Source organism: Protopterus annectens, chromosome 1.part0, assembly GCF_019279795.1.
Source record: "Protopterus annectens isolate FY-2018-M chromosome 1.part0, PAN1.0, whole genome shotgun sequence".
In the NCBI taxonomy this organism is placed as follows: domain Eukaryota; kingdom Metazoa; phylum Chordata; order Ceratodontiformes; family Protopteridae; genus Protopterus; species Protopterus annectens.
The window spans coordinates 819,434,112-819,460,274 of record NC_056725.1 but is presented as its reverse complement, the minus strand read 5'-3'; the positions used below and the strand labels follow the sequence as shown (position 1 = coordinate 819,460,274).

The 26,163-nt window shown below is 42.9% G+C and overlaps 1 protein-coding gene across 1 annotated transcript in view; it reads left to right on the top strand.

The window, feature by feature from the left end:
* SCAF8 (SR-related CTD associated factor 8) overlaps positions 1–26,163 on the top strand; it is a 1,875,331-nt gene that overhangs the window by 1,384,552 nt on the left and 464,616 nt on the right. Inside the window, exon 16 of the mRNA XM_044063383.1 lies at positions 6,750–6,860. Within this exon, the coding sequence (XP_043919318.1) occupies positions 6,750–6,860 (111 nt within the window). The remainder of the gene's footprint in view (positions 1–6,749; positions 6,861–26,163) is intronic.

Sequence of the window (26,163 nt, the reverse complement as noted above, 5' to 3'; positions counted from 1 at the left end):
TTGGCTTTGGAGAGAGAGGTTTTTACCTGTGCAGCCGTGATTACAGGAACTTTGCAGTGTTCCAGTATAAAAATGGGCCCTTTAGGGGGTGAGAGGGGGGTAAAGTTAGCACTGAACCTATCTGCCAGGATGTTGGCAATATCAGCTGGTTCTGTATATTTAGTGGCATTGTGCTGTAACTCAGAGCAGATCTGAGTGTTGCCATTGAGATTTTTGACATAGCTGTAGAATGCTTTGTGGTTGTCTTTAGAGTCGGTGGCAATTTTGTTTTCATAACTAGCTTGGGTATCTCAGCTTCTTACTGAGGCTGACCAGGGAGTTCCTCCAATCGTGGGATTTTACTCTTTTTTGCAACAGTTTCTTTCTTCTGTTGTAGAGTTTGTTTATGGCAGAAGACCACCAGATTGGCTTCCTTTTTTTTGGAGGATAGCATCTTGATTCTGTTAGGGATAGCACAATCCATGCACTCGTGTAAGTGCTTATAAAGTGCATTTGTGTAGGATTCAACAGTCGTACCTCTATTGTCCATCTGTGCATGGGTGTCGTGAAGTTTGCCACTTCTGTCTTAAGAAGCGTGAAGTTGGCTTTGGAGAAATTTTTTATGGTTGTTTTCTTAATGGGGGGTGGGAGCGGGATGTGGATTTCTAGGGTGATTAGCTTGTGGTCGGATCTGACCAAGGAGGAGCTGACCTCTGGTGTGGAACACCAGTTACCCATGTTGGTGATGATCAGGTCTAGGATATTGCTGCCCCTGGTGGGGGTGTGGATAAGTTGATCCAAGGCGTTGGAATTGATGATTTCCAGAAAAGGTTGAGCAAAAGAGTTGGTACATGAGTAGTTTTCCCAGTTAATGGTAGGGTAGTTGAAATCACCCATTATTAGAGCGTTGGGTTGTACCTTAATATTTTCCAGTGTATCAAGAAAAGAGGAGTGGGAATCCTGGGGCATGGTGGGGGGTCTGTAGCAAGCTACAATCTGGATTGCAGTTTTGCCCAGAGTTAGTTGAACTTGGATAATCTCGGATGCATTATGCTGAGCAACTAGCTTGGAGGTGTGGATATCCTTAATGAATATGGACTTGCCTCCATCTTTAGTGTTTCAGTCCGGGTTTGGTGGCCGAAAGGTGTGGTATGAATTATAGCCTGGTAATGCAGGGGTGCTCTCTGGAGCTTTGAAACAGGTCTCTGTCACAGCGCAGATGTCAGTGTTCTCCATTTTGAGGAGTGCCTCGAGTGAATGCATTTTGAGGTTGAGACTTCTAGCACCGAGTAGTATTACCCTCAGGTTTTGCTTGCTTGCACCTGTTACGGTGGTGAATTTGTCATTTGAACCTTGCCTAAAAAAGGCACTATAGGAGTGGCAAGTGCCTTTACCAGTATCCGGAATCCCAAGGGCGACAGGTGCAGGCCATCTCTGGCAAAGCAGCATGGTCTGTCAATCATGTAATCCCAGGCGGACAGTTGCTGGATTCCCTTAGAATGACACCAGAAGCTTAGCCAATTGTTAGTCAATCATTTTGTCCTTGTACTGTGGTGTCATTCTGGGTGATGGCAGGATGCTACTCAGGGCTAGGGTCATACTGGCCTGGGCTGCAAGATCGTAGAGGTCCTCCATGTCTCTCTTCATGTAGTCCAGGGAGGTACGTCTAAAAGCAACGTACGTTTTGAAAGCAGAGTTGGAGTGGGTGGTCACCTCGGTCCATCAGAGTACTCCAGAGTGGAAGAGAGGTGGTGATTCTTGGACAGGCAGGGTTGCATATTATGCTGCTGTATTTTAAGATGTGCTTAATTATCAAAGCAGTTCAGAGGACGGGTTATGTAAAAGGGGCAGGAGGGAGAAAGGAAGTGGCAACTTTGCAGTGCAAGTTTAGAGTGAAATGAGGCTAGATGTGATAGAGGCATCCAAGAGTTTGTGTACTGTTTTTCTTTTTTTTTCAATACAATATTTGACTTAATTCGTAGAACTTCAGTTCTGTATCAGGATGTACTCTTGGACATACTCCTAGATGTTTAAGCAATTAATAAAGTTCACTCTAGTCTCCCTTGATGAAAAACAGTTGAAGAGATGAGTCATTCTTTTTTTTTTTTTGCATTGTGCGAAATATTGCCACTGTGGTAGATATGGCAAGGAGGAGGAGTTATTTTCATAGTGGTTGCATGCACTTGTTGGGAAGGCAATTTTATTGTGTTCTTCCTTTTAGAAAGTTTTGAAAATGTTGTAATAGGTTTGTGTGTGATTGCTAAGCATGCAGTGCAGGAAACCTTTGAGGAGCCCAGACACTTGTGAAATTACAAGAATTCCTGCCCTTTTACTAAAATCAAACTAAGTAGCATAATCCTCAGAAGCACAGCAAGCGTGGGACATCAAATACCAACATCAAAGATCTGAGCAAGTGAACAGACCTAACAGTAGAAATCAGTTAAATCTGTTATTTCTTTTCCCTGCCTCATCTCTTCTCATATAACTAGGGGAAAGTTTTTTGTTTTTCTCTCTGTGGTTCCCGCTCCCAACAGATACGAGTCAAAAAGGTAATGGCCAGCAGGTTATACCATAGATTTCTCTCTCACAACAGGGCCATGACCTCTCTATATTATTCAGCAAGAGTTTAGCTGGATTTGGCCTTGCCTTGTAAATTCAAGTTAATGGATATTCAGGCTGGAATGTGTTGTAGAAAAAAAAAAAAAGAAAAAGGTCTATTACAGTAGAGTCTTCCTAGTTGCAAAAAGGAGAAAAATCAGAGTATCATTTTAGGTTTATGTAAAGAAAAAAAGTCAAGAAGCTGACAATGCAAGCTTTGTTAACCTTTCTAATGCAAAATGTTGGTTGATGCTAAGCATGGCAGATGCTTGCTTACATATTCCTTTCCACAAGACTAGCCAAGTTCCTTAGATTCTGTATGGAAAACTTTTCCTTTACCATTTCTTCAGTTTGTTGTTTGGCCTTCGTTCTGCACCCAAGATCTTTACAAAGTGCCCAGAGTCAGTGTTCATTAGTCTAAGACTGATATCTATTCACAGTTGTCCTTATCTGCAGTGCCAACACAAAGGCATCTCTACCCCTGGACCAAGAATGCACCCACTGCATTATTTAGAAGAAACAGGTTTATGCATATCTAGTTGTAAAGGTGTTGGTGGTATAAATCCTTCTCTAGCTTTCTGTTATTAACAGCAGACTGCACATTGGTAAAGCATATTGGTACATTAGGAAGCTCTGCAGAGTTCTTACCGTTTATGTACCTCCTTCCTTTGCTTCCAGTCTTGCTGAAGTAACATGTTTTGAATGGACCACAGATTTCAATCATACAAAGACTCACCTTACTTTCATTCCCAGGTCAAAAGCTGATCACTAAAATTCTCAAATTGTGAGTGAGGATCTCTTTTGCAAGGTTTAACAGTACACATTTTGTGGTTTCCAGCACAGAACATAGGTAGGTACTAGGCTATCTGGCCGAGGGCATTTATAAGCTTAGCCAGTGTGCGTCTGCTTTCGCCGCCCCATTGATTAATTAACTGATCCTCTGTCAAGCAGAGCCAATGAAGTGATCCCAGGGGTGTATTTTCTGTTACCCATCCACTCGTCAAGGTTTCTCTGGAAGAGTGTAAGTGAGGGGCTCTGCCTAATGTAGTTTGGAATTTTGTTCCAAAGCATGGGGAGTCTCTGTGACAAGAATCTATCCCTTCAGCATGTTCTAAGGAATCTATCCTTCCAGCATGTTCTGTTTGTTGTGGCGAGGTTTAGCTCACTAGAGCGTGTGGCTCACAGTGACTTCAATTTCTTTAGGTGGAGCATGTCCATCAATTCTGAGTTGGATATGGCTTTGTAAGTCAGGCAGAGATCACCTCTGAGGAAGCGATATGCCACTGAGTACAGCCGGAGTTTTTTCATTCGGGCTGCATAGGACATATATTTTGAGGCCAGTAATGCTCTTGGTGAGGTACTTTTGTTGTCTTTCCAGCTGTTGGAAGTGTCTTGTGAGATATATCCCAAATGGAGCATTGCACTCTATGATGGGTTTGATGAGTGACGAGTAGAGGGGCACTATAACCTCTTTATTTCTAGATGCGAACCCTTTAGTAATTAGATGGGCCACATAGAAGGATTTATGATTATCAAAGGAGAGATTACTATTTACTTGGGTCCCCAGATCTCTCATTACCTCTTCTGTATTAAGGGGGCTGCCACCTATGTGGTTATTCGTGGGTGTTTTGTTTTTTCCCAAATGGGAAACAGAAAATGTTGAGTCTGAAAGAGAGAACAGCTATCCATTTAGCACTCCATGATTTCAAGAAGGTCTTCCAGAAGAGGAGTCTGCAACTTTAGTTACTGATGTGATCCTCTCAGAAAGGCAGAAAGAAACTAAAACAAAGATGTGATCCAATACCTTTTATTGGACAACAGAAAATTTCACGGCTACTTGAGCTTTTGGTCTAGCAGGGACCTTTTGTCAGGCCGCTAGCCCAAAAGCTGGAGTAACTGCAAAACTTGTGTTGGTCCAATAAAAGGTATTGCTTTGTGTTTGCGTTCCAGTGACTGTGTATTCTGTTAGTGGACCAGCACAGCACTTCTTAATATTTTTTTTACATTAAGAAGAGTGTATTATTCCTCTTTTGCAGGTTGAGTGATCCGGAAGTCTGAATGAACTTGATTCTTCAGACCATTTGTATTTCTAATAAATAAAATGGTCTGACAGATAATTTAACGAGCATTTAATCTCTTGAATAGATTGGATAGGTTCACTTTTATGAACACTGGGGAGAAGTAACAATGGTGAACAAAAATTAATCTTTTGCATCTGTTGTAAAACATCAGGTTTTCCTGCGTTCTGTTTCAGATGTCTTCATTGTCAGACAGTGACCAGTGTCCTTTCATAATTTGGGCTTTTATTTGCTTCACCTCCTCTCATTCTTGTAAAGCAAATTTCATTTGATTTCTTCCTGCTGGCGAAGGTAGCTGTGGTTCTTTCAGTACTGTCAGTGTTGCAACCAAGCCTGTTAGCCTAACAGCTTGGATGATCTCATGTTGATACTTCGTAGTTGGTCCTTTTCTGCAGAGGTGTTTTCTGTTTTAAAAGAGCCAAAACGTAATACCAGAAAGTCAGACTTCTGTAAAGGGACTCTATTTTCTCATTGGTGTAGTAAGTAAGTCAGTGATCCAGATGTATGCGCAGAAAATTATTTATGACAGACTGAGCTTAGAAAACGTACTTGGATATGCATAAGCAATGTTCAACCAAAGTCTGTCAAACTGGGAAGTTGAAACGTATCCACACTAGAATGCTCATGTACTCTCAAATTATTTATTACAGTTGATTTGTTTCAAGTATTGATCTGTTTTAGTATTTTATTTTTGGCATGTACTACACAGTCTGATTTATGTGCATGGAAAGGTACCATATCTTCTACAATAGCATTAAAAATGGATCATTTAGGATTTTAATATTTGCTAGTCTTTAACGTCCCTTTCATTATACCATACTAATGCCTTTCAACCTATAAACATTAAAAATCATAGCACTGATCTTTAAAAATCATAGAAGAGGGTCAGAAGTATGATCACTTTTTTAATATACAGTAGAAGGCCTTTTTGTATGCTAAACCTTGTATAGTTAGTGAATTCTTGTATAGATGGCTTATATATTTAATAGTGTATACTCATAAACAAGTCTGACTTTGAGGAAAGTTATAAATTGAGGAAGAAAAAGGCTAAATCTGAAAGCCAAAATCATAGAGCTATGCCTAAAATCATAGCAATTGAGAAGTATTATAGTATGCAACATAACAGGAATATTTTTTAAGATATGCCGATATGTGCAAACTTGGCTGACTGAGCTGACTTTTTAGTCACAGTCAGAAACAGTTTTTGACTTTAGATGTATAAGCCACTGTAGTGATCTTTTTACATTAAAACATATTGTTGTGAGGTGCTCTACATTTTTATTACTTATAAAATGAAGAGGTGTTTCATCAAAACTGCAAGCATTTGGCATGCGAGTGCACAGTGCGAAATATTGTCATAGCTTAGCACCACTTATGGAACATTTTTTGGACCGTACTGCTGCTTACCAGTGTGAAGTAAATGCACTTTGGAACCAAACGTGTAGAATTTAGAATAAATTATGCTGTGTATAATATGAATAGATTGTAGGCAGGTAATTACTGCACTAATGACCCCCCCACCCACCATGTGTGTAATCAGATGTCTTGTTTCTTAGGAATTGAAGGGCTGAAAAGATATCCATTGTTGCTATTTTAGTAGCTTAAGAGTATTAGAGTAAATATGAGGAAGACTTTTTGGTGCGTTATGCATGCAGGACTATGCATTATGCATTGAGAAAGTGTTGACATCTCCAGAGTTTGATAGAATAAGAGTTGTCCTTGTGCCAGTAGTTTGCTCCTTAACTCTTTTTCCTGTTAGATTGACTGGCACTATGACTGCATTTTGAAAAATCTAATGTGAAATCCCTTTCTCAAGAAGAATTTAAACTCATAAACTTGCATCATGTTACTATGGATGAGACTTGAAGTTGGCTAGCTAGTGGCCTTTGATAATGATTAGTAAAAACAGGAAGGTGGTAGTGCTATTTTTCATACAGTATGTCACACGCAATGAAATCTGTATGCAGTTATAACATTAACATAAAAAGCTTACCTTTTCTTGTATTGCAGCCTGTTAATTCAGAATGACAAGATTCTAGTTTTACAAGCTGTTTAAGTATGACATTAACCCTTTTAATTTTATGACTTTTGCAGATGATTCCACCTCGAGGTTGTGCCTATGTCTGCATGGTTCACAGACAAGATGCATATCGTGCACTACAAAAGCTGAGTGGATCTTTCAAAATTGGGTCCAAAGTTATTAAGGTATTTAAGCAAGTAAATGTTGCATTTAATAACATTTTAGTGAGGTATAATACAGCTACTGTCTGGTGATAACTGCTTTCATTTAGCAGGTGTGGTATAAGCTATTAAGCCGCCACATTTTGTTCCATCTTTTGTGAAGATTTTGTATTCCTGCATTTTCTTCTTTTGTTTGTACAAGTTATATTTCCTGTCCCAGTGCACACTTGCTGAATTAGGTTGTTGACAAGATGTGTTTGCATGGCAGACCTGGACCTGATCACTGTAATAGATTATTTTTTTTTGAATTTCAGTTCTGAACAACTCATTTTTCCATTATTTTCTTTTTTAATAAACAAGTGAGTGTTATGTCCATCCCGGTGATTGATATCCATTGTGGCAGACACTGTTAGTGCATTTCCTTACTCCTTAAAAATCTTGTCACTTATCATCCTAGCTGCAGTGTGCTTCATTAAGCAAGGTTTGCTCTGTGATAAGTAAGATGGATTCAGTACTCTGCATTGTAGCTGTTTGGATCACTTTTTTTAGGGTTATTGCTCATTCTTTTCCTGTGTAGTATGCCACAAAGTTCTGATGTCCTTCTGTTCCTGTGTTACAGTATTCTTAGTGTGGGATTCCCCGCTTCAGGCAACCCGAACTTCGGCTCCTATAGAAAAGCTTAAGCCTGGTTGCTGTAGGTGCTTGTGACATCACACATAGGGCCGTAAACCAGGGACCTTAAATGTGATGTCTGCACGCACAGACCCCAGAACTTTTCAGCCACAGACGATGTCACATCGATCGCTTCGCTCCTATACTTGAAGACGTCTAAAAAGCTAAGTACCCCGTTGAGGAATTTTTCGTCTCTTTTGCTTGAGCTTGGTTAGCTGTGGTTCTCATTAGCCGATGTCAGCTAAGAAGGGCAAATGCCATTGCAGGTGTCAGATACCACATAAAGATACACACGACCATTGCGTCTTTTGTCTAGGGAAGGAACATGACCATACAGCTTGTTCCATTTGCCAGTCTTTTGTTCCAAAGACATTTCGTAGCCATCTTGCTATTAACTTCTATTTAGAGAACCAAATATTCAAAAAAAGTGCGGTCAGGATGGAGCCCGAATCGGCCGTTCTGATAGAACCACCACGGAAAAAGGCCAAGGTTTCCAGGTCTCCTTCCGTTGCCTCTCCATCGGACGTCCCGCCAGCTTCCAGTTTAGGGGTTGAGGGATGTCCGATAGAACCTTCTACTTCGGCTCCCACCGAGGAAACTGCTTCGGAAGTAGCGGCTTGTGCATCCACCGAGACAGCACAGACGTTGGTCCCTACCGATGTCGAGGGGGAACCCGATACAGTTGGACAACCAACCGGGATGCCATTACCTGAAGCCCAGGCTACAGAGCCCAGGCCTTCTCCCAGACGTGCACCTTCTAAACGGAAACAAAAAACTAAACACCTGACTCCTACCCCTGAAGGAGTCCCAGAGTGGCAGCCATTTACCAACTCCTTGATGCAGGCCTTTATGGCTCTTAGGCCCACAGCCTCTTCCCCTACCACTATTCCAGTGCTTAGTCCTAGGCCTGTTTCTGCAACTTCTCTCCCCTTCCCTACTGCCCAAGAAGGAAAGGAGGATTTAGAACCCTATTACTCATCTTCTGATGGAATCTATTTCTCATGTCTCACAAATTGCTTCCCCCTCTGGAATACTATTCCCCAGATGAGGAATTCATTGAGGGGGACTCCCCACCAGAGGATATCACCTTTGGAGAAACAATTGCAAAAAATGAAAGAATACTTCAAATGGGACACTACCCAGATGACTAACACCAAGAGGAGGAGTTTGGAACTCCTTCTAGTGGAATCTCCCTCCCCGTCAGCCATCCCACCTGTCTTACCTACTTATCTGGATGCTTTCACCTCTGCATCCAAGAATCCAGATTCACAACCACTTGCTCCTAAGAGACTGGACAGGTTCTACAAAGTGCCTGATGACCAGAAATTCTTAGTAAAGCCTTCCCTGGCAGACCCTGCAGTAATTGCCGTCTCCCCTGACAGTCTAGACTGATTCCATCCGCATCTCTTCTGCCCACTAATAGGGATAGCAAAAGCATGGACAGGATTGGGAAAAAAAGTGTACCTTTCCTCCACCCTGGTCTTCAGAGCTATCAGTTACCAAACTCCCATGATAAAATATGCCTTGGACTTAGTTTCACAAGCCTCCACTCTCTTGGCTACCACCCCTGACTGCCCTACCAAAACTGAGATAGCATCTAAACTGTCCCTGGCTTCTCAGGTAGCCAGACGGTGCAGTTATGGTGCTGCAGAGGCCTCCGCTAGGTCTGCAGCTTCTTCTTCAGTTCTTCGCATATAGTCTTGCCTTCGCCTCCAACCACTCCCTGAGGATTTCAAGTCTAAAATTCTAGATGCCCCATTAGACCATAATCTCTTGTTTGGCAAATAATCTACAGAACTTTTTAGAAACCTGCAGGAGAAAAGTAAGGAGCTTCAGGACATCAAGGATTTGCTTCTCTCCCATTTCCAAATATTACAGGAATTACCCTGCAAAGAGTTATTTTGTCTTGCGAACCCCTTCCTCTGCCATACCCTCCTCCTGCCAGGCATAGGGGAGGAACCAAGAGGCAAACATACTTCAGACCAGTTATCTCACAAGCTGCTCCCAAGAGAGCCTTTTCAGGATAGAAGTGGACCCAACAGTGTATGACTGCCTTGCCCATCTACCTTTGTCGGCCTGCCTCCCCTTTTGGAAGACATTCACATCAGACCACTGGGTACTGACTGTCATTCAAAATGGATATTTCCTTTCTGGGAAGGAAAACCCCATTCCAAGGTCCACCCCCCAAAATCAGCTCCACCTCATACCTCACATACTGCTAGACCTTCTAAGATTAGGAACAATAGAATCTGTCCCCCCAGGACAGGAAGGAAAAGGATTTTACAAAAGACTTTTTCTTGTCCCCAAAAAAGATGGGCCTTGGGAGTCCAATACTAGATTTAGCCTTCCTAAGCCGGTTCCTAAAAGTCCCCATCATTCAGAATGCTATCCCTTCAAACTCTTCTCCCTTTAATACCAGCCTAGGCCTTCATGGCCACTCTAGGAAGGTCGCCATCGAAGTCGACGGATCTGTTGGACGTCCCTCAACTCCTAAATTGGTAGCTGGCGGGACATCTGAATGCAGAGAGGCAGTGGAAGAGGGCCTAGGAATCTTGGCCTTCTTTCACGGAGATTCTGTCAGGGCTACCAAAACGGGATCCATCCTAAGTGCTAATTTTTTAAGTTGTTGATTTTCTAGGTAAAGATTAAGTGAACCAGACGGCTGTGTAGGGTCTTAGGAATTGGCAGATAGAGCAAATGGTGTGATTGTGCTCTCAGCCTAGGCAAAAAATGCAGCAGTCGTGCATATCTTTATGGGGTATCTGGTGCCCACGTTGGCATTTGCCCTTTTTTGCTGACTTCGTCTATAGTTTACTACAACAGACCAAGCTCTAGCTAGAGGTCAAAGAAGAAAAAACCCCATTGGGATACTTAGCTTTTAGACATCTTGAGGTGAAGGAGCAAAGCGCATAATGTGACTGTTTGTGGCTGAAAAGTTCTGAGGTCTGTGCGTGCAGACATCGCATTTAAGTTCCCTGGTTTATGGCCCTATGCGTGACATCCCATGTAACAGCCAAGCTGAAGCTTTTGTATAGGAGCCGACGTATGGGTCACCTGTGGCGGAAATTCCCACACCAAGAATACTGCAACATAGGAATAGAAGGACATCTATGGTAAGATTTTACACAACTATTCTTTCCCCTAATTCTCTCATTAGCCAAGGGCAATCACCACAAGTTACCCCACAAGATGGACTTACTCGCACAACAAAAGGGAACTCTAATTCACACTCACCAACATATATTAGGCTTACACTCTGGGTGATAAACTTCTAATCCCTTTCAGACATCAATACTCAAAAGACGTGCATACAGTCCTGAGGGAGGCCAGGAAACCTGCTTCTAGGAAATCATACTTAACAGAATGGGAGAGATTCTCCAGATGGTGTCTACATAAGGACAGGGACCCCGGCCGGGCAGACCTATCCCTAGTCCTTGCCTATGTGTGTGAACTGATTAAGGATGGCCTTTCCTACTCTTCAGTGAAGTCCACCTTTCAGCCATTTCAGCTTGTCTACCTCTGGATCCCCCTTTGCTGTCCAGGCTGGATGTAAAACTTTTCCTGAGAGGGGTCTTACACATCAGACCACCTAGCAAACCCATCTCACCCCCCCCCCCTCCTCGGGACCTAAACTTCGTTCTGGAAAAACTAACACTGGCCCCATTTGAGCCAGCTAGCACAGCTACTCTCGAGATGTGTACATGGAAGACTGTACCGCTGGTGGCCATTACTTCCGCTAGGCGAGTGTCAGAGTTATAGGTTCTCATGGCCTGTCCCCCCTATCCTACCTTCCACAAGGATAGGGTGACCCTGCACACTAACCCTTCCTTCATGCCTAAAGTGGTCAACGAACTGTGCTTAAATCAATCCATTCACCTGCCTACCTTCTTCCCCTCTCCAACTAACAATAGTGACAGGATTCTCCATTCCTTGGATGTGCACAGACCACTTAAATTCTACCGAGACAAAACTAAGTCCTTCAGAAAATCCAGCCAACTGTTTTGTATCCTTCCACCCCGGGGCTCTGGGCAAGGCAGTCTCCACACAAACTATTTCTTGTTGGATCAGAACATCCATTTCTTTCTGCTACTCGCACCATGGCAAGCACTTACCCCAAGGGGTAAGAGTGCACTCTACCAGAAGCATGGCTACTTGCAAAGCCTTCCTCAAAGGGCTGGACACAGCCTCCATTCTGAAAGCATACCTGGTCCACAATTCACACCTTCACCAAACACTACAAATTGGACCATGTGTCCAGAGCCAGGGCAGGGTTTGCTTGAGCAATCCTGCAGGAGTTTCTGGAATCCTCTACTTCTATCCACACCCTTCCCTCTAATTAAGCTGTGGTACTCTCCCACACTAAGAATACTGCAACGTAGGAATAGAAGGACATAGAATAGTTGTGTAAAATATTTTACCATAACCATTAGATGTCCTTTTCTTCCATGTTGCAGTATTCCTTCCCTCCCTGCAACCCCCCCCCCCAAATATTTATTTTGGACTATGGACATATCTCTTAGGCTCTAGGAAGCTCTACCCTAGATCAAGAGCAGACTATCCAGCATATGGCACTTGACACTTCTGGCTGATATCACTTGTTACTCTCTTTGGGACTGTCTGACTGGCCTTCCAAGTTCTGAGGTCAGTGCATGCAGACGTCACATTTAAAGTCCCTGGTTTATGGCCCTACATGTGACATCCCATGCACCTACAGCAACCAGGCTTAAGCTTTTGTATAGCAGCTGACGTTCGTGTCGCCTGAGGCAGGGAATCCCACACTAAGAATATTGCAATATGGAAGAGAAGGACATCTGTGGTTATGGTAAGATTTTACACAACTATTCTTTCTTGATTTTCTTGCACCTTATTTTATGTTACTCTTGACTGTCTGGCTTATGACCTGACTTTTTCAGGCTAACCACATGTGCCTTCTGCAACCACCACTTTGTCGGCTATTAGCCAAGACACATCTGCTAAGTTGTATCTCATCTCAGTCAACTGACGTCTGACTGCCTGTTCTACGCAAGTTCGTACCAGCAGTTTAAATTCTAATCTCCTGATTTCCCCCTGTATCCCACTGCTTTTTTTTTGCTTTACCTAAAATAAGGTCATTTGTTTTTCATTGCCTACTGTTTCCTGGTTCAGTAACAGATTAACGTCTTGAGTTGCTGGCTCAACTTTTAAGATGATTTTCTTTCCCGTATGTTTTTTGTGCAGACTGTTATTTCCTTAACCATGATTTCAGACAATTCCAGACTTCATCTACTTTTAAAGAATTCATTTATTACTTCTAGTGAATGTCATTTCACTTTACTCAGTAAAGGTAATCCAAGTTTTTCTACTGTATCTCGTCCCTTATCTGCAAACAACATCTGTTCTTTTGGGAGGACTCTCTTGCAGGATTAGTAGAACTGTGATTGTGCTAAAAAATGACTGCCACCTGGCATATGCAGTTTTAGTAGACAGAGGTCCCACTGAACAAGTATAGAACTTGTCTTTCTCTTTTTCTCCTCCAGAGTGACTTTGGCTCTGTAAAAGCAGCATTTTATGTCAAACTTTCATTTCTTCTCAACACACTGAAAACCGTAGTCACTTGACTGCATCTTTATTTGTGAGAGGTTAGTTTTGCCACATTCGCCTTATTTCCAGTTAATTAACTAGAATTTTTTTCATTATTTGAAGAAATCATTTCATGCATAAAAATAGCAGCAGTCTAATTTATTTAGTCTGTCCGGTTGGTTGTCCAGTTGCCCCCTCCTTGCAATTTTATTCTGTCAATCCCAGACATTCCTGAATGCATTCATTGGTTTAGATTTTCACTTCCCATTCCAGGAGCCATTCTGTGTGCTCAACAGCCTACCTTTGAAATATTGTCTCCTGAATTAATGTTTGCTGCCCCGGTTTAGAAATTATGCCGTTTTCCACCTCATGGTTTTTCTTTTATAGTTCTGTTCTTAACTCCTGTGGTTTTGTAGCCGAGGTTGTTGCCATCTTACATTGTTTTCCTCTCAGTAGTTTTACATATCCATCTTCAGTCTTTCTTGTCTTCCTGTGCCTTTGCTTCTGTCCCCTTCCCTGTCATCACAGCTTTTCTTGCACCTTAACAATTGTACATCCTTCCTACTGACTTCCAGTGCTGGGCTTAGTATTCCAACTATGGCCTTGCCAGCAGTACACTGAGAATTCTCTGGAGTGACTGCTCCTGGGTCTGCAGGCAGCGCTTCTGTTTGCCTTAACTACTGTATTTTCACTCTCTTCCTCACAATTTGGCCAGCTATACTTTTTACCCAAAGTTGTTTTTTTTCTCTTCTTTTTAAAGTTCAGCCTAAACAGACGTTTATACTGTACTTTGTTGTTGCTACCCTGTTGCAAGACTTGTATTTTTTTCCATTGAATGTTGACTGCTACTTTTAATTCCATGCTGCTATTTTTCCAGTGTTGACCCTATGTTGGTTTAATCTTGTTCTGTATGCCTATCATTATGTAGCATATAGATTAACTGCACAGGTCCACAGATTTTATCTGTGAAGCACTTGACTACTTACTGATCCTCCTCCTGATAGTGACCTTTGTTGTTTTCTTTTGTGTTCTTCAGTGCAACCAACCCTCTGCCCATCTGTTTCATCCCACCTCTAACCTTCTTAAGCCGCATTCTGCGATGGAATCAAGAGCTTTCCTGAAGTTTAGGTTCATAGGTTCATAGGTTCATAGGTTCATACTAGGCTATCTGCCCAAGGGCATTTATAAGCCTAGCCCATAGTTATGTGGCTTTCGCCACCCCTTTAGTTTGAATAAAAACTATGCCTATCATTTTTCTGTGCCTCTGTCAAGCAGTGACACTGAAGTAATCCCTGGGGTATATCTGCGATCTCCCATCCATTGGTCAAGATTCCTCTTGAACAAGGCCAGCGAGGTGCTCTGCCTCACATGTACCGGGATTTTGTTCCACAGCATAGGGAGTCTCTGGGTGATGAATCTGTCCCTCCAGCACGCTTCTATTTATAACCGTGTCAAGGTTTAAGTCTCCCGCCTTGTGGTTCTGAGGGATCTAGATTTTTGAGGTGAAGCATATTCATCAAATCTGGGTTTGACATGGCCTTATATGTCAGGCACAGGTCACCTCTGAGCAAGCGGTATGAGACTGAATAAAGCTGGAGTTCTTTCAGTCGGGCAGCATAAGACATATTTTTGAGACCCTTTATCCTTTTGGTGAGGAACTTTTGGGGCCTTTCAAGCTGCATCAGGTGTCTGGTCAGATACATTCCGAACGGGGCATTGTACTCAATCATAGGTCTAATGAGTGATGAGTACAGGGGGACGATGACCTCCCTTGATCTAGATGTGAATCCCTTCATGATCAGGTGGGCGATATAGAAGGTTTTCCTAACTACTTTAGCAACATGAGTGTCAAACGAAAGACTACTGTCAACTTGGGTCCCCAGATCCCTGATGACTTTTTCTGTGCTCAGTGGATTGTCACCTATATTATAATATATAGTATAATACATTTGCTATGTTTCTGTAATCCATTTCACCAGTTACTCAGTCATGGAGTTTCTTTTTAATATTTACATGGCATGATGTTTGTTTACATAATCGGCAAAATTCCATTGATCCAGATCCCCATTCAAGCGCCTATCTGATCATAGCATTTTGAGTTCTGACAAAATAATTGGATGTAAATCAATGGCCTTGTTGTCTTGTTTAAAAAAAAAAATCATCATTCCTTCCTGTCACTATATTCAGTGTTTTTCCTGCTATTGATTATTTAATTGGTTAGTGACTTCCCAGCTGTGCTTTCTTTGCATCTCTCTTGTGCTGTCTGTTAGGTGTTCTCTCCCTTTCATGTATCAGCTGAACAGTTCTGTCAGAAATCTGGGTAGTTTTTGAGGATCCGTGGAGGTGTTCTGTTTATTCCATGTTTTTTTTTTTTTTTTTTTTTTTTTTTTTTTGTTAAGTTTCATTACAGTAGTCTACAAAATTAGGAAATTTTCAAATATGAAGGTAAGCTTGAGATCCAGGCTTTGCAAACATCAGAAAATAACTGATGCATTCATGATCTGGATGTGTGGTCCAAATGCAAAGCTTGAGGTCATAGCATCTTGAAGTACAGGGTATTCTTCCAAGTACTGGAGTTTTAGAGATAAGGAAAATGCTACATAAGAATGTAAGAGAAGGTAATCTAGGTTCAATAACTGATCTACTAGTAAGGGTTCCCCAACAGTAAATCATGAGGAGATTCATAAGTAATTATTTGCATCTTATTACATGAAGGGAGGCAAAATAGTGCCATGAAAGAGAAGAGGGGATGAAGAGATTAAATGCAGTAAAAATACCCTAGGTATCGACAGGCGGTGAGTGTATGGGCTGTCTTAATCACTTTTTGATCCCCAGTTATAATTATGGGGAAGCCAGTTGTCTAGCATTCAGGTTAATTTGATGCTTACTGATGCCCAGTAAGCAATTGCTGAACCCATCGGTAGCATAGCAATACAGGTAAGTCTATTCCCTGCTCTCTCCATTGGGAAAACATCCCAGGAGAGTTTTCATCCAGAGGTAGATGCCCCCCCCCCCCCCCAATCTCCTTTACAGTTTTCTGCCATTACCTGTTATTAGAGAGTCCATTCTTGAAGCAATTCTGAGCATGTTCAGAGTTGTTATCATAGCTTGATTGTGGCCTCATCAAGTGTGGATGTTCTTCGTATTTCACTGTTGCAGTCATTACATTTGGGTAATCTGCTGGCAGGTTGCCCTCAGTCAGCTTGAATAACAAAGTCTTGGGTCCTGCGTCGGTTGCTGTCACTTCTTCCATGACGTCAGGGGTATAAAACATGCAGCCAACGCCATTTTCATCAGTCTTTCTTGCCACGCAGTGCCCGAAGCAGAAGCAGTTTGCAAGTGCCGGTCAGCCGACTCCTGAAATTTTCGTTTTCGTGTTTCAGAACCGTAGTTTTCAACCTAAAGCTAAGTACCCCGTTGGGGAAACTTTTTCTTGCTCCTTGCTGATGTCAGTAAAAGTTAATAATTGTATTACTTGTGGGAAGCAAGTACCTCCTAAGAATTTTCATTTGTACTGTATTCCTTGCCTAGGCCCTGACCACAATGTGCCTTGCTGTCGGTTATGTGCTAAATTTAATCAACACAGTATTAAGCGTCTGTATATTTTTGCATCTAAATATTTTGGCTCAAGATTTAACTATCCAGAAATGTCGTCTGTTAATAATCCGACTACCGGAATACACAAAAAAATGCAAAGAAAAAGTCAGAGAGACCGTCGAGGTCCAAAACAGACAATGAAGCTTCTCCTAAGTCAGTCTCTGGTTTGCCGGTACTCAGTGAGGCACTTTTGCAGCCCCTGATGCCTGCTACTTTTGATTCACAGGCCTCTACTGAGACCCATTCGGAGTCCGGTATGCCATGAGACACTAAGTATTGAACCTGCGGATGTCTCTACCTTAGATGGGTCCGGAGCTGCTGAGCAGGCACCGGCTTCTGAGGGTGTTTTCAGGCCTAAAGATTTGTATATTAAACCAACGCCAGCCAAAATCAACTTCTATGTCTAAAAAAACGACGCTTGGGCCACGTGCATAGGCCCCATGCCTAAAAAACAAATTAGCAAAATGGCTGAGGATTTAATTAGCTTGATCAGCGGTTCCCATCCCCCTCCTGCTAAGAGGCCTAGGCAAGGCACTGATTATGAATCATCAGATCAGGTTTCCATTTCTTCTGATTCCTCTTATGATCAGGAATTATCTGTTCCATCTTATGAGGACTCTGATGCAGAAGAATTCATCCCTTCTGCTTCTCCTCCTGAGGATTTTTCTTTTGGAGAAACTTTGCATACCTTAAGGGAACATTTTCACTGGGAGAGTCAGGATTTCTCAGAATCTAAAAAGAGGCTTAGGGATTTCCTCCTCCTTCCTCAGCATAAGCCTTTGGCTATACCTCCTGTTCTAGACATTGTTGATGTTTTCTCAGAATCCAGCATGGCTCCTGATTCCCTGCCTCCAGCTCTTAGTAAGCCAGACAGATATTACTGGGTTCCTGACTCCCACAAATTCCTTTTTAAAACCTTACTGCTGACCCTGAAACCATTTCTCGGGGTCCCAAGGGTGTTAAGGCTTCTACTGCTAAAAATCCTACCCCTTCTGATAGAGCCTCCAGGGCGCTGGATAGATGGGGTAAGAAGGTTTACACGTCTGCAACCTTGGCAATCAGGGCTTTAAACTGTCAATTTCATATGCTTAAATATCAGCAGCATGTCATGGGCTTACCTAAACAGTAAATGTTGATTTCTGACTGTGTGGAAAATAGAGTTACGGGATTTATTGCATTCAGCTGAACAAGTTGGAAAGCATACTTTGCAATGTGGTTTTGATTCCTTGGAGGCCTCTTGCAGGGCCACTGTAACTGGATCTGTGATCAGAAGGCATGCTTGGCTCAAGGAACAAAATCTGCCTGATCATGTTAAAGCAAAATTGTTGGCTGCTCCTTTACAATAGGACAGTCTATTTGGTGATAAGGCAGAAGAAGTTTTGAAAAAGATGGAAGGCAAAGCTAAATCTATGCAAACTGTAAAAAACTTCCTACAAGTGCTGCTGCCCAGGTTCAGTAGGCACTGGCCTACTAAGAATTGGTCCTTTCCAGTACCCACCAGAGCCACTCCCAAACCCAGACACTCCAAAGCCTCCAGGTTTCAGTCACAAGGAACTTACAGACAAAACTATGGGGTGCATCCACCTCCAAATCTGGAAGTAGCCCTACGGTAAGCAGTCTCAATGACTTTCCTCTGCCATCACCAAGCACTTATCTTTTGGCAGCCCCTTTGGGGGGAAAACTGGCACTTCATGCACAAAATTGGCATCTAATTACCCAGGACAAGTGGGTTTTAAATATAGTATCCCAGGGATACAGATTTCATTTCCACACATTGCCAATTCCAAACCGAATGCCATTTCTGCCTCCAAATCAGTGGGCAGAGGTGCGGAAACAAGTTATGTCCTTCATGAATATGTGGGCTATTCAACAAGTGCCAGAAAAGGGACAAGGTTTTTATTCAAGACTTTTCCTGGTACCCAGAAAAGACGCATCATGGCGTCCAATTCTGGACTTACCCATTCTAAATGCATTCTAAATACATTCCTGGACATTCCAAAATTCAAGATGCTGACTCTACAACAGTTGCTGCCTATGCTAGGCAAGTATGCCTGGTTGTTAACTCTAGACTTAAAAGAGGCTTACCTGCATATCCCAATCAGGGAATCTTGCAGAAGATACCTCCGCTTTAAAGCAGGCTATTTATATTACCTGTTCTCTGTACTGCCCTTTGGCTTATCTACTGCGCCCAGGGTCTCCACAAAGTGCCTGGCACCAGTAATTGCATTTTGCAGACAAAAAAAACATTCAAATTTATCCTTATCTGGACGATTGTCCAATTAAGGCAGAAAACAAGGAGAGACATCTACAGCATCTGGCATTTGTAAAAAGGCTTCTAACTTGTCTAGGGTACACCATAAACGAAAATAAATCACAACTCTCAAATAATTACATTCCTGGGTGCAAGCTTGAATACAACTGCCCAGATGACTTGCCTCATGCCAGAAAAACAAATTCACTTGATGACTTACTTCAAACAAGTGGCCACAAAAACCCAGCTATCTGCAAGACAAATTCTGCAGGCCTTGGGTTCATGGCTTCCTGCATTCTACTAATTCCATATGCTAGACTGCATATGAGGAAACTTCAGTGGTACCTAAAAAGTTTATGGAGTCAACATTGTCACAGCCTGGAAACAATGATTCCGATCATTCCTTGCCTGCAGCAGGAGTTCCTATGGTGGGCAAAGGCCTGTCACCAAAAACAAGGGACTGTCTTTCATTCCACCCCCTTCCACCCAAACCCTGACTACAGACTCATCAGAATATGCTTGGGGGGGGGGGGGGCATCTGGCAGGGAGATGCATTCAGGGTGAATGGAGCCCAAATCAAATGCACCTACATATCAACCAGAAAGAAATGCTAGCTGTACAGAATGCTCTGACAGCCTTCAAGGTCTTTCTTCATCCAGGACAACTACTGATAAAAACGGACAACACCACAGTTATGTGGTACATAAACAAGCAGGGGGGTACCCATTCCTACCCCCTTTGCAGACTAGCCATGGCTTTGTGGAACACAGCCTTGACTTACCAAATACATCTACAAGCTCAATTCCTGCCAGGAAAGCAAAATAATCTGGCAGACGAACTAAGCAGAAACCTTATGGACCCACACGAATGGAAACTAGATCCACAATTCTTCAGCATGTTGACACGAAAATGGGGGAGCCCAGACATAGATCTTTTTGCCTCTCCTCAGAACTATCAGTTGGACAGATTCTTCACAAGAATCCAGCACAAAAAAGCTTGGAAAGTAGATGCTTAACCTATCAGTCTATGCCTTTCCCCCTCTGCCTCTGCTCTCCAAGATTTTACTAAAAGTCAGACAAGAAAAAACGAAAATGATTCTGATTGCTCCAGACTGGCCTCGCCAACACTGGTATCCGCTCCTACGCAATATGTCACACCTTCCTCCGTGGTACCTGCCTCAGACACCTTATCTACTGTCTTAGCAGAACTATCAAATTCTGCACACTCGGCTCCAAACTTTGAATCTTGCAGCATGGCTAATCAACTAATTTCACCAGTTAGATCTCTCAGTAAACCTGTGATGGATGTCATTTTGGAGGCTAGAAGGCCTAGTACTAGAAAATCTTATGCTGATAAATGGAAAAGATTCTGTGCCCGGAACCAAGCACAAGGAATAAACACAGCAATGCCCAATATTCCTCAGATTCTGCAATATTTGACTGAGATGCTTCACAAGGGCCTATCTTTTTCTTCTATAAAAATCCATGCATCTGCCATTTCGGCTCATTACAACACAGAGCCTCGTCTCTTTTCTCATTCCCTGGTAAAGCAGTACCTCAGAGGGGCCAGAAATTTGAGACTTCCCAGGAGAGCACCAACTCGTGCATGGTACCTCAATTTTGTGCTGGAAAATCTCACCCTACCTCCTTTTGAACCAGCTGCTACTGCAGACATAAAATTTCTCTCTTGGAAGACAGCTTTCCTTTTAGCAGTCTCTTCAGGTAGAAGGATTTCAGAACTACAGGCTCTCATGGCAGTGGAGCCTTTCATTATCTTTTACCCGGACAGGGTGGCTCTCAGGACCAATCCATCCTTTATGCCTAAAGTGGTATCTAGTGTGGCTCTTAATTAGACCATTCATCTGCCAACTTTTTTCCCAAATCCACAGAACAAGGGGGAGCAGATTCTGCATTCATTGGATGTACACAGACAACTAAGATTTTACTTAAACAGGACAAAATCTCTAAGAAAGTCTGAGCAGTTACTGGTGGCATTTGCTGCAGGGGCAGAGGGAAAGGCTATTTCAAAGCAGACCGTTTCAAAATGGATAAGCCATTGTATTTTTCTGCTACATGCACCATGGTAAACCTGTCCCCAATTGGATCAGGTCCCATTCCACCAGGGATGCATATACTTCTGCAGCCTTTCCTCAGAGGGGCTCCTACCAGAGACATTCTAGAAGCTGCTACTTGGAGCTCAGTTCATACGTTCACCAAACATTACCATTTACCTCTCTTCTCTAAATCCAGAGCAGGCTTTGCCACTGCTGTCCTGCAGGGCCTTATAGCTGCTCCTAATGCTGTATAATTCCATCCTCCCAACCATAGCTTTGGGATTCTACCCAAATGTAATGACTGCAACAGTGAAACACGAAGAACATAGTACAGTTGTGTACACTTAAAATAAATGTAGATGTTCGAGTGTATTCACTGTTACAGTCCTGGTTACCCACCTGCCAGCCCCCTATTTCCCTCTTGTTATACCTCTTCTTTCTTTTACTATGCTCAAAAGCCTTTTTGGTGTATTTGCTTTTATTTGGAGATATTTTTTTTTTTTTTCTGCTCCCCATTTGGGGGGCACCTGACATCTGGGGCAAGAAAAACTGATGAAAATGGTGTCTGCTGCATGTTTTATACCCCTGACGTCATGGAAGTAGGGACGACAACTGATGCAGGACCCAAGACTTTGTTATTCAGGCCGACTGAGGGCAACCTTCCAGCAGATTACCCAAATGTAATGACTGCAACAGTGAATACACTTGAACATCTACATTTATGGTAAGTGTACACAACTGTACTTTCCATCTGGTGTGGCCTCATTTCCTGGAGAAACAAGTTGCTGGTTCTGAAATCCTGCAAAAACCCTCATACCTTGTCCATCCAGCAAGCCTCACCCATATACTCCCCTAACTGCATGGTTATCCCAATTACAGTAATTAACAGGGGTCCATCTTATCTATGTTGGATAGTTTAAATCCCCACTCTAGCCTAGAAACCCATTGCTATAAAAGCAATACAGAATGGACACTCTTTTTTTCTGTTTGTGTTACTAGAAATTGTATTCCTTTGCAGAGCCAAAACCCACAGTTTTAGGTAACATTTTCTATATTATTGACACCAGTCTAAGCAACTTGTGTATAAAAGTCCATTTTCCAGCTATATTCAGCTTCCATCACTTTATCTTTGGCATTTTTTTTTTAAGTTTGAAGATTGTTCTGTTGATTATATTTTCCAAATCTGACCTTTGGTTAAAGATCCTTTTCCTGCATGCAGTTTGTATTTTGTTTTAGAAATGCTGACCCTTCCTCCATTTGAGACCACTGTTAATCTGTAGTACTTCTCTTAGAAGATGCTCATTTTAGTAGGTAGCACTTCTGCAGGAAGAATTCTCTATAATTACGGGTGTTATGCTTAAGAGCTCCCTGTCTGTTCTTCCACAAGGATCAGTGCCGCAGTGATTTAATCATTTCTTTATGCTGAAAAAGAGCTACCAAGACAAACTTTAATCAGTCTTTCATGTGCATTCATTCCTAACTATTTGGTGGTGTCTGTTAACACTATGTCCATAAACCTTTCATGTTTTATGTATCCTTAGCCAAGTGAATCAGGAAAGGTTTAGAATTCTTTGTCTCCATTTCTGATAAAGAATTGTCCTTTTTTTTTTTTTTTTTAACAAAAGTTACTTTGTCTAAGTGGCTTATTTGTATCATAACCAAAAACATGACATGGCATGGCCCTGTGTGCCTCCAGCACACCAAACTTAAGTAACGACTGTCTGTCACTTTTCAAAAATGCATCCTTAAAAAGATGTTAATGCAGCTTCCTCGTGGTCTTAAGTGAATACTTTTGCAAGGTGTGCTGGAAGTCATCTCCAGGTCTAGGTCTTTTTAAGGCCACAGTGATCAGAGATGTGAGATCACTCAGGGCATTAAGCTTGGGACTCTGTCCTACTGGTTGAAGAACCGCTTCTTATAAAATATGCAAGTTATGTACTTAACTTGAGTCTTTGTTTCAACCATATCTTGTTTTTTCTAATGTTTGTTTGACATTGGCTCATATAAGTTCCAAATTTTGATCAGTTTGGTGAAGTGTTTTGTCAACAAGAACTGTAATAAAAGTTGAAATGAGCTGAATTGAAATAAGCAGATCTGTCATTCATCAGCATGCACACTGTCATTCCCTGGCTTCATGATAATATGTGGCCTGGAGGATTCTTTGCAATTTTTTTGATGTTCCTTGTCTTGGTACTTTGCATTTAAGCAGCTCAATTGAGATCTAGCGAGGAGACCAGTTGGTAGAATATTATGGGTAATGGGGATGTCCTTCAAGGATGCATCTGCAGTCCTAACATATGGGTTGTCCTGCCTCAGGCAGCCCTTCGGTCGGCCGGATTCCAAAGTCTGGGTCTGGCCTCGGCTGATGTCGCACTTCACCCGACGTCATAGCTGCTGTGAATTGGGTATAAAGGCATCAGCCGACGCCATTTTCCCCAGTCTTTCTTGCCGTGCGGTGCCCGAAGCAGAAGCTGTTCGCAAGTGCCGGTCGGTCAGATCCAGAGATTTCTACTACCGAAGACTTCTAAAAAGCTAAGTACCCCGTTGGGGACTCTTTCTTGCCTCAGCCGATGTCAGAAAAAGTAAATAATTGTTTAACTTGTGGGAAACAAATACCTCATAAGGCTTTCCACTCTTACTGCCTTCCTTGCTTAGGCCCAGACCACGACGTATCAGCTTGTCTAGCCTGTGCTTCCTTCAACCGACGGACACTTAGACATCGGTCGGAGTTTGCGAAGGAGTTTTTTGGTCCCGCTTTTGCTTACAAAATGCCGTCGGAGACTCCGACTTCGCAATTAGCTAAAAAGCGTAAGGAAAAGGACCGACACTCGCGGCCCGCGGTTTCGGCCGAAACCACGGTTAAGCCTACCGCGAGTGTCTCTGTTTCGGCTGAAACCGAGTCCTCGGTTATTCCTTCGGCCGAAAGCTTTCCTCCGACAGCCGAGGCCTCACACAGCATGGCTGAATCGGCTACCGAAATTTCTCCTGCTGTAGCAGGCACCCAGGATTTATCAGATACTATTCCTTTAGACATATCTACCCCTGCACGTGGAGCTGCTAGGCCCCCTACATCTATGTCCATCAAGGCTTTTTCTAGGGCTAAAGCAGATCTTCTAAGGCCTTGCCTGCTAAAACCCCACTCAGGCCTACTTCTAGTTCCCAAATGCTTAGCCTGGCTGAGGATCTCATTTCCTTGATCAGGGGATCCCAACCTCACCCAGACAGGGCCTCTCAACCCCCTCCAGAGAAAAGGCCTAGAGCAGAGCCCCCCAATCCAGTTTCGACTGACTACTCCTCGGATGAGTCAGAAAACTCAAATCCTCCAGAAGGTCCTTATTCTCCATATGAGGATTCTGATGCAGAAGACTCCATTCCTTCTGCCTCTCCTCCTGAGGAATTTTCTTTTGGGGAAACCTTACATGCTATGAGAGAGCATTTCCAATGGCAGGGCCAGGATTTCTCAGATTCAAGGAAAAGGCTAAGGACCTTTTTACATTTACCACAGCATAGGCCTTTAGCCATTCCTCCAGTACTAACAGTTGTGGATGATGCATTTAATGATGCCTGTACTGCTCCTGACTCTCTTCCCCCGGCCCCTGCTAAACCCGACAGATATTACAGGGTCCCGGACACACACTTTCACTTGTATAAGGCTCCTATTGCAGATCCCGAAACCATTTCTCAGGGCCCCAAAGCTGTAGCAGCTGCCTCTGTCAAAAACCCCCTCCCCTCTGAAAGAGAATCTAGAGCATTAGAGAGATGGGGTAAAAAAGTTTATACTTCTGCTACTCTTTCGGCTAGGGCCTTAAACTGCCAATTCCACATGATCCAGTATCAGGAATTTTTGTTAGACCAGCTAAATAAAAAACTGTCCTCTCCTGAACCTATAGACCGTAAGTCCCTTCAGGATTTGGTACATAACACTCAGCAGGTCAGTAATCATTCTTTAAAATGTGGCTATGATGCACTGGAGGCTTCCTTTAGGTTAGCTATGACTGGAACCGTGATCAGAAGGCATGCATGGTTAAAAGAGCAAACCTTACCAGACCATGTCAAGTCAAGGCTCCTAGATGCTCCCATGGAGAAACAAAGTTTGTTTGGCTCCCCTGCACAGCAAGTGCTAAAGAAGGTGGAAGAAAAAGCAAAATCTGTTCAAACAGTCAAGGATTTCTTACAGGTCCAACCTCCGAGGTTTAGTAGAAATTGGCCTTCGAAGACTTGGTCCTTTCCAGACACCTCAAGAGCACAGAGAGGCCGAAATAGGTGCACAAGAGGCAGAGGTCAATCCAGAGGTGCCTACAGGGGACGTCAGTGGCAGCCTAACAACCAGAGAAGTACTGCCACAGATCCAGCTACTACCACTTCCACAGGACAGTCACAATGACTTGTCTCTGATTCCGCCTACCAGGGAACAACTGGAAGCGCCCTTAGGCGGAAAGCTAGCCTTATTTTCCGTAAACTGGCATTACATTACGGGAGACAAATGGATTTTACAGACAATAGACAAAGGCTACAGGTTTCACTTCCATACTCTACCAAAAAAGAGAGGAATGCCAAACCTGCCACCAAACCAAAAAACAAACGCTCTAGGACAAATCAATCACTTACTAAGGATGAGAGCTATAGAAAAGGTACCACCTATGGAACAAGGAAAAGGATTTTACTCCAGACTTTTCCTGGTACCAAGAAAAGAAAACCAATGGAGGCCTATTCTCGACCTGTCCGCTCTGAACACATATCTCATTGTACCAAAATTCAAAATGCTGACCCTACAGCAACTTCTTCCCATGCTGGGCAAGGAGTCTTGGCTGGTGACTCTAGATCTCAAGGAGGCATACCTGCACGTCCCTATACGACCAGATTGCAGAAGATACCTCAGATTTCTTGCAGGATCAGAGCATTATCAATTCTCAGCATTGCCCTTTGGCTTATCTACTGCGCCCAGAGTATTCACGAAATGCCTGGCATCGGTAATTGCTCATTGCAGGCTTCAGGGAATTCAGATTTATCCATACCTGGACGACTGCCTGATACAAGCGGACAACAAGACCAAATTAACACAAGATTTGGAAAAGGTTATACAACTACTGCAAGCCCTGGGATACACAGTCAACATGAAAAAGTCAAGGCTGGTACCATCCCAGAGGATAACATTCTTGGGTGCAGAACTGGACACTTCAAATCAGATGGCATTT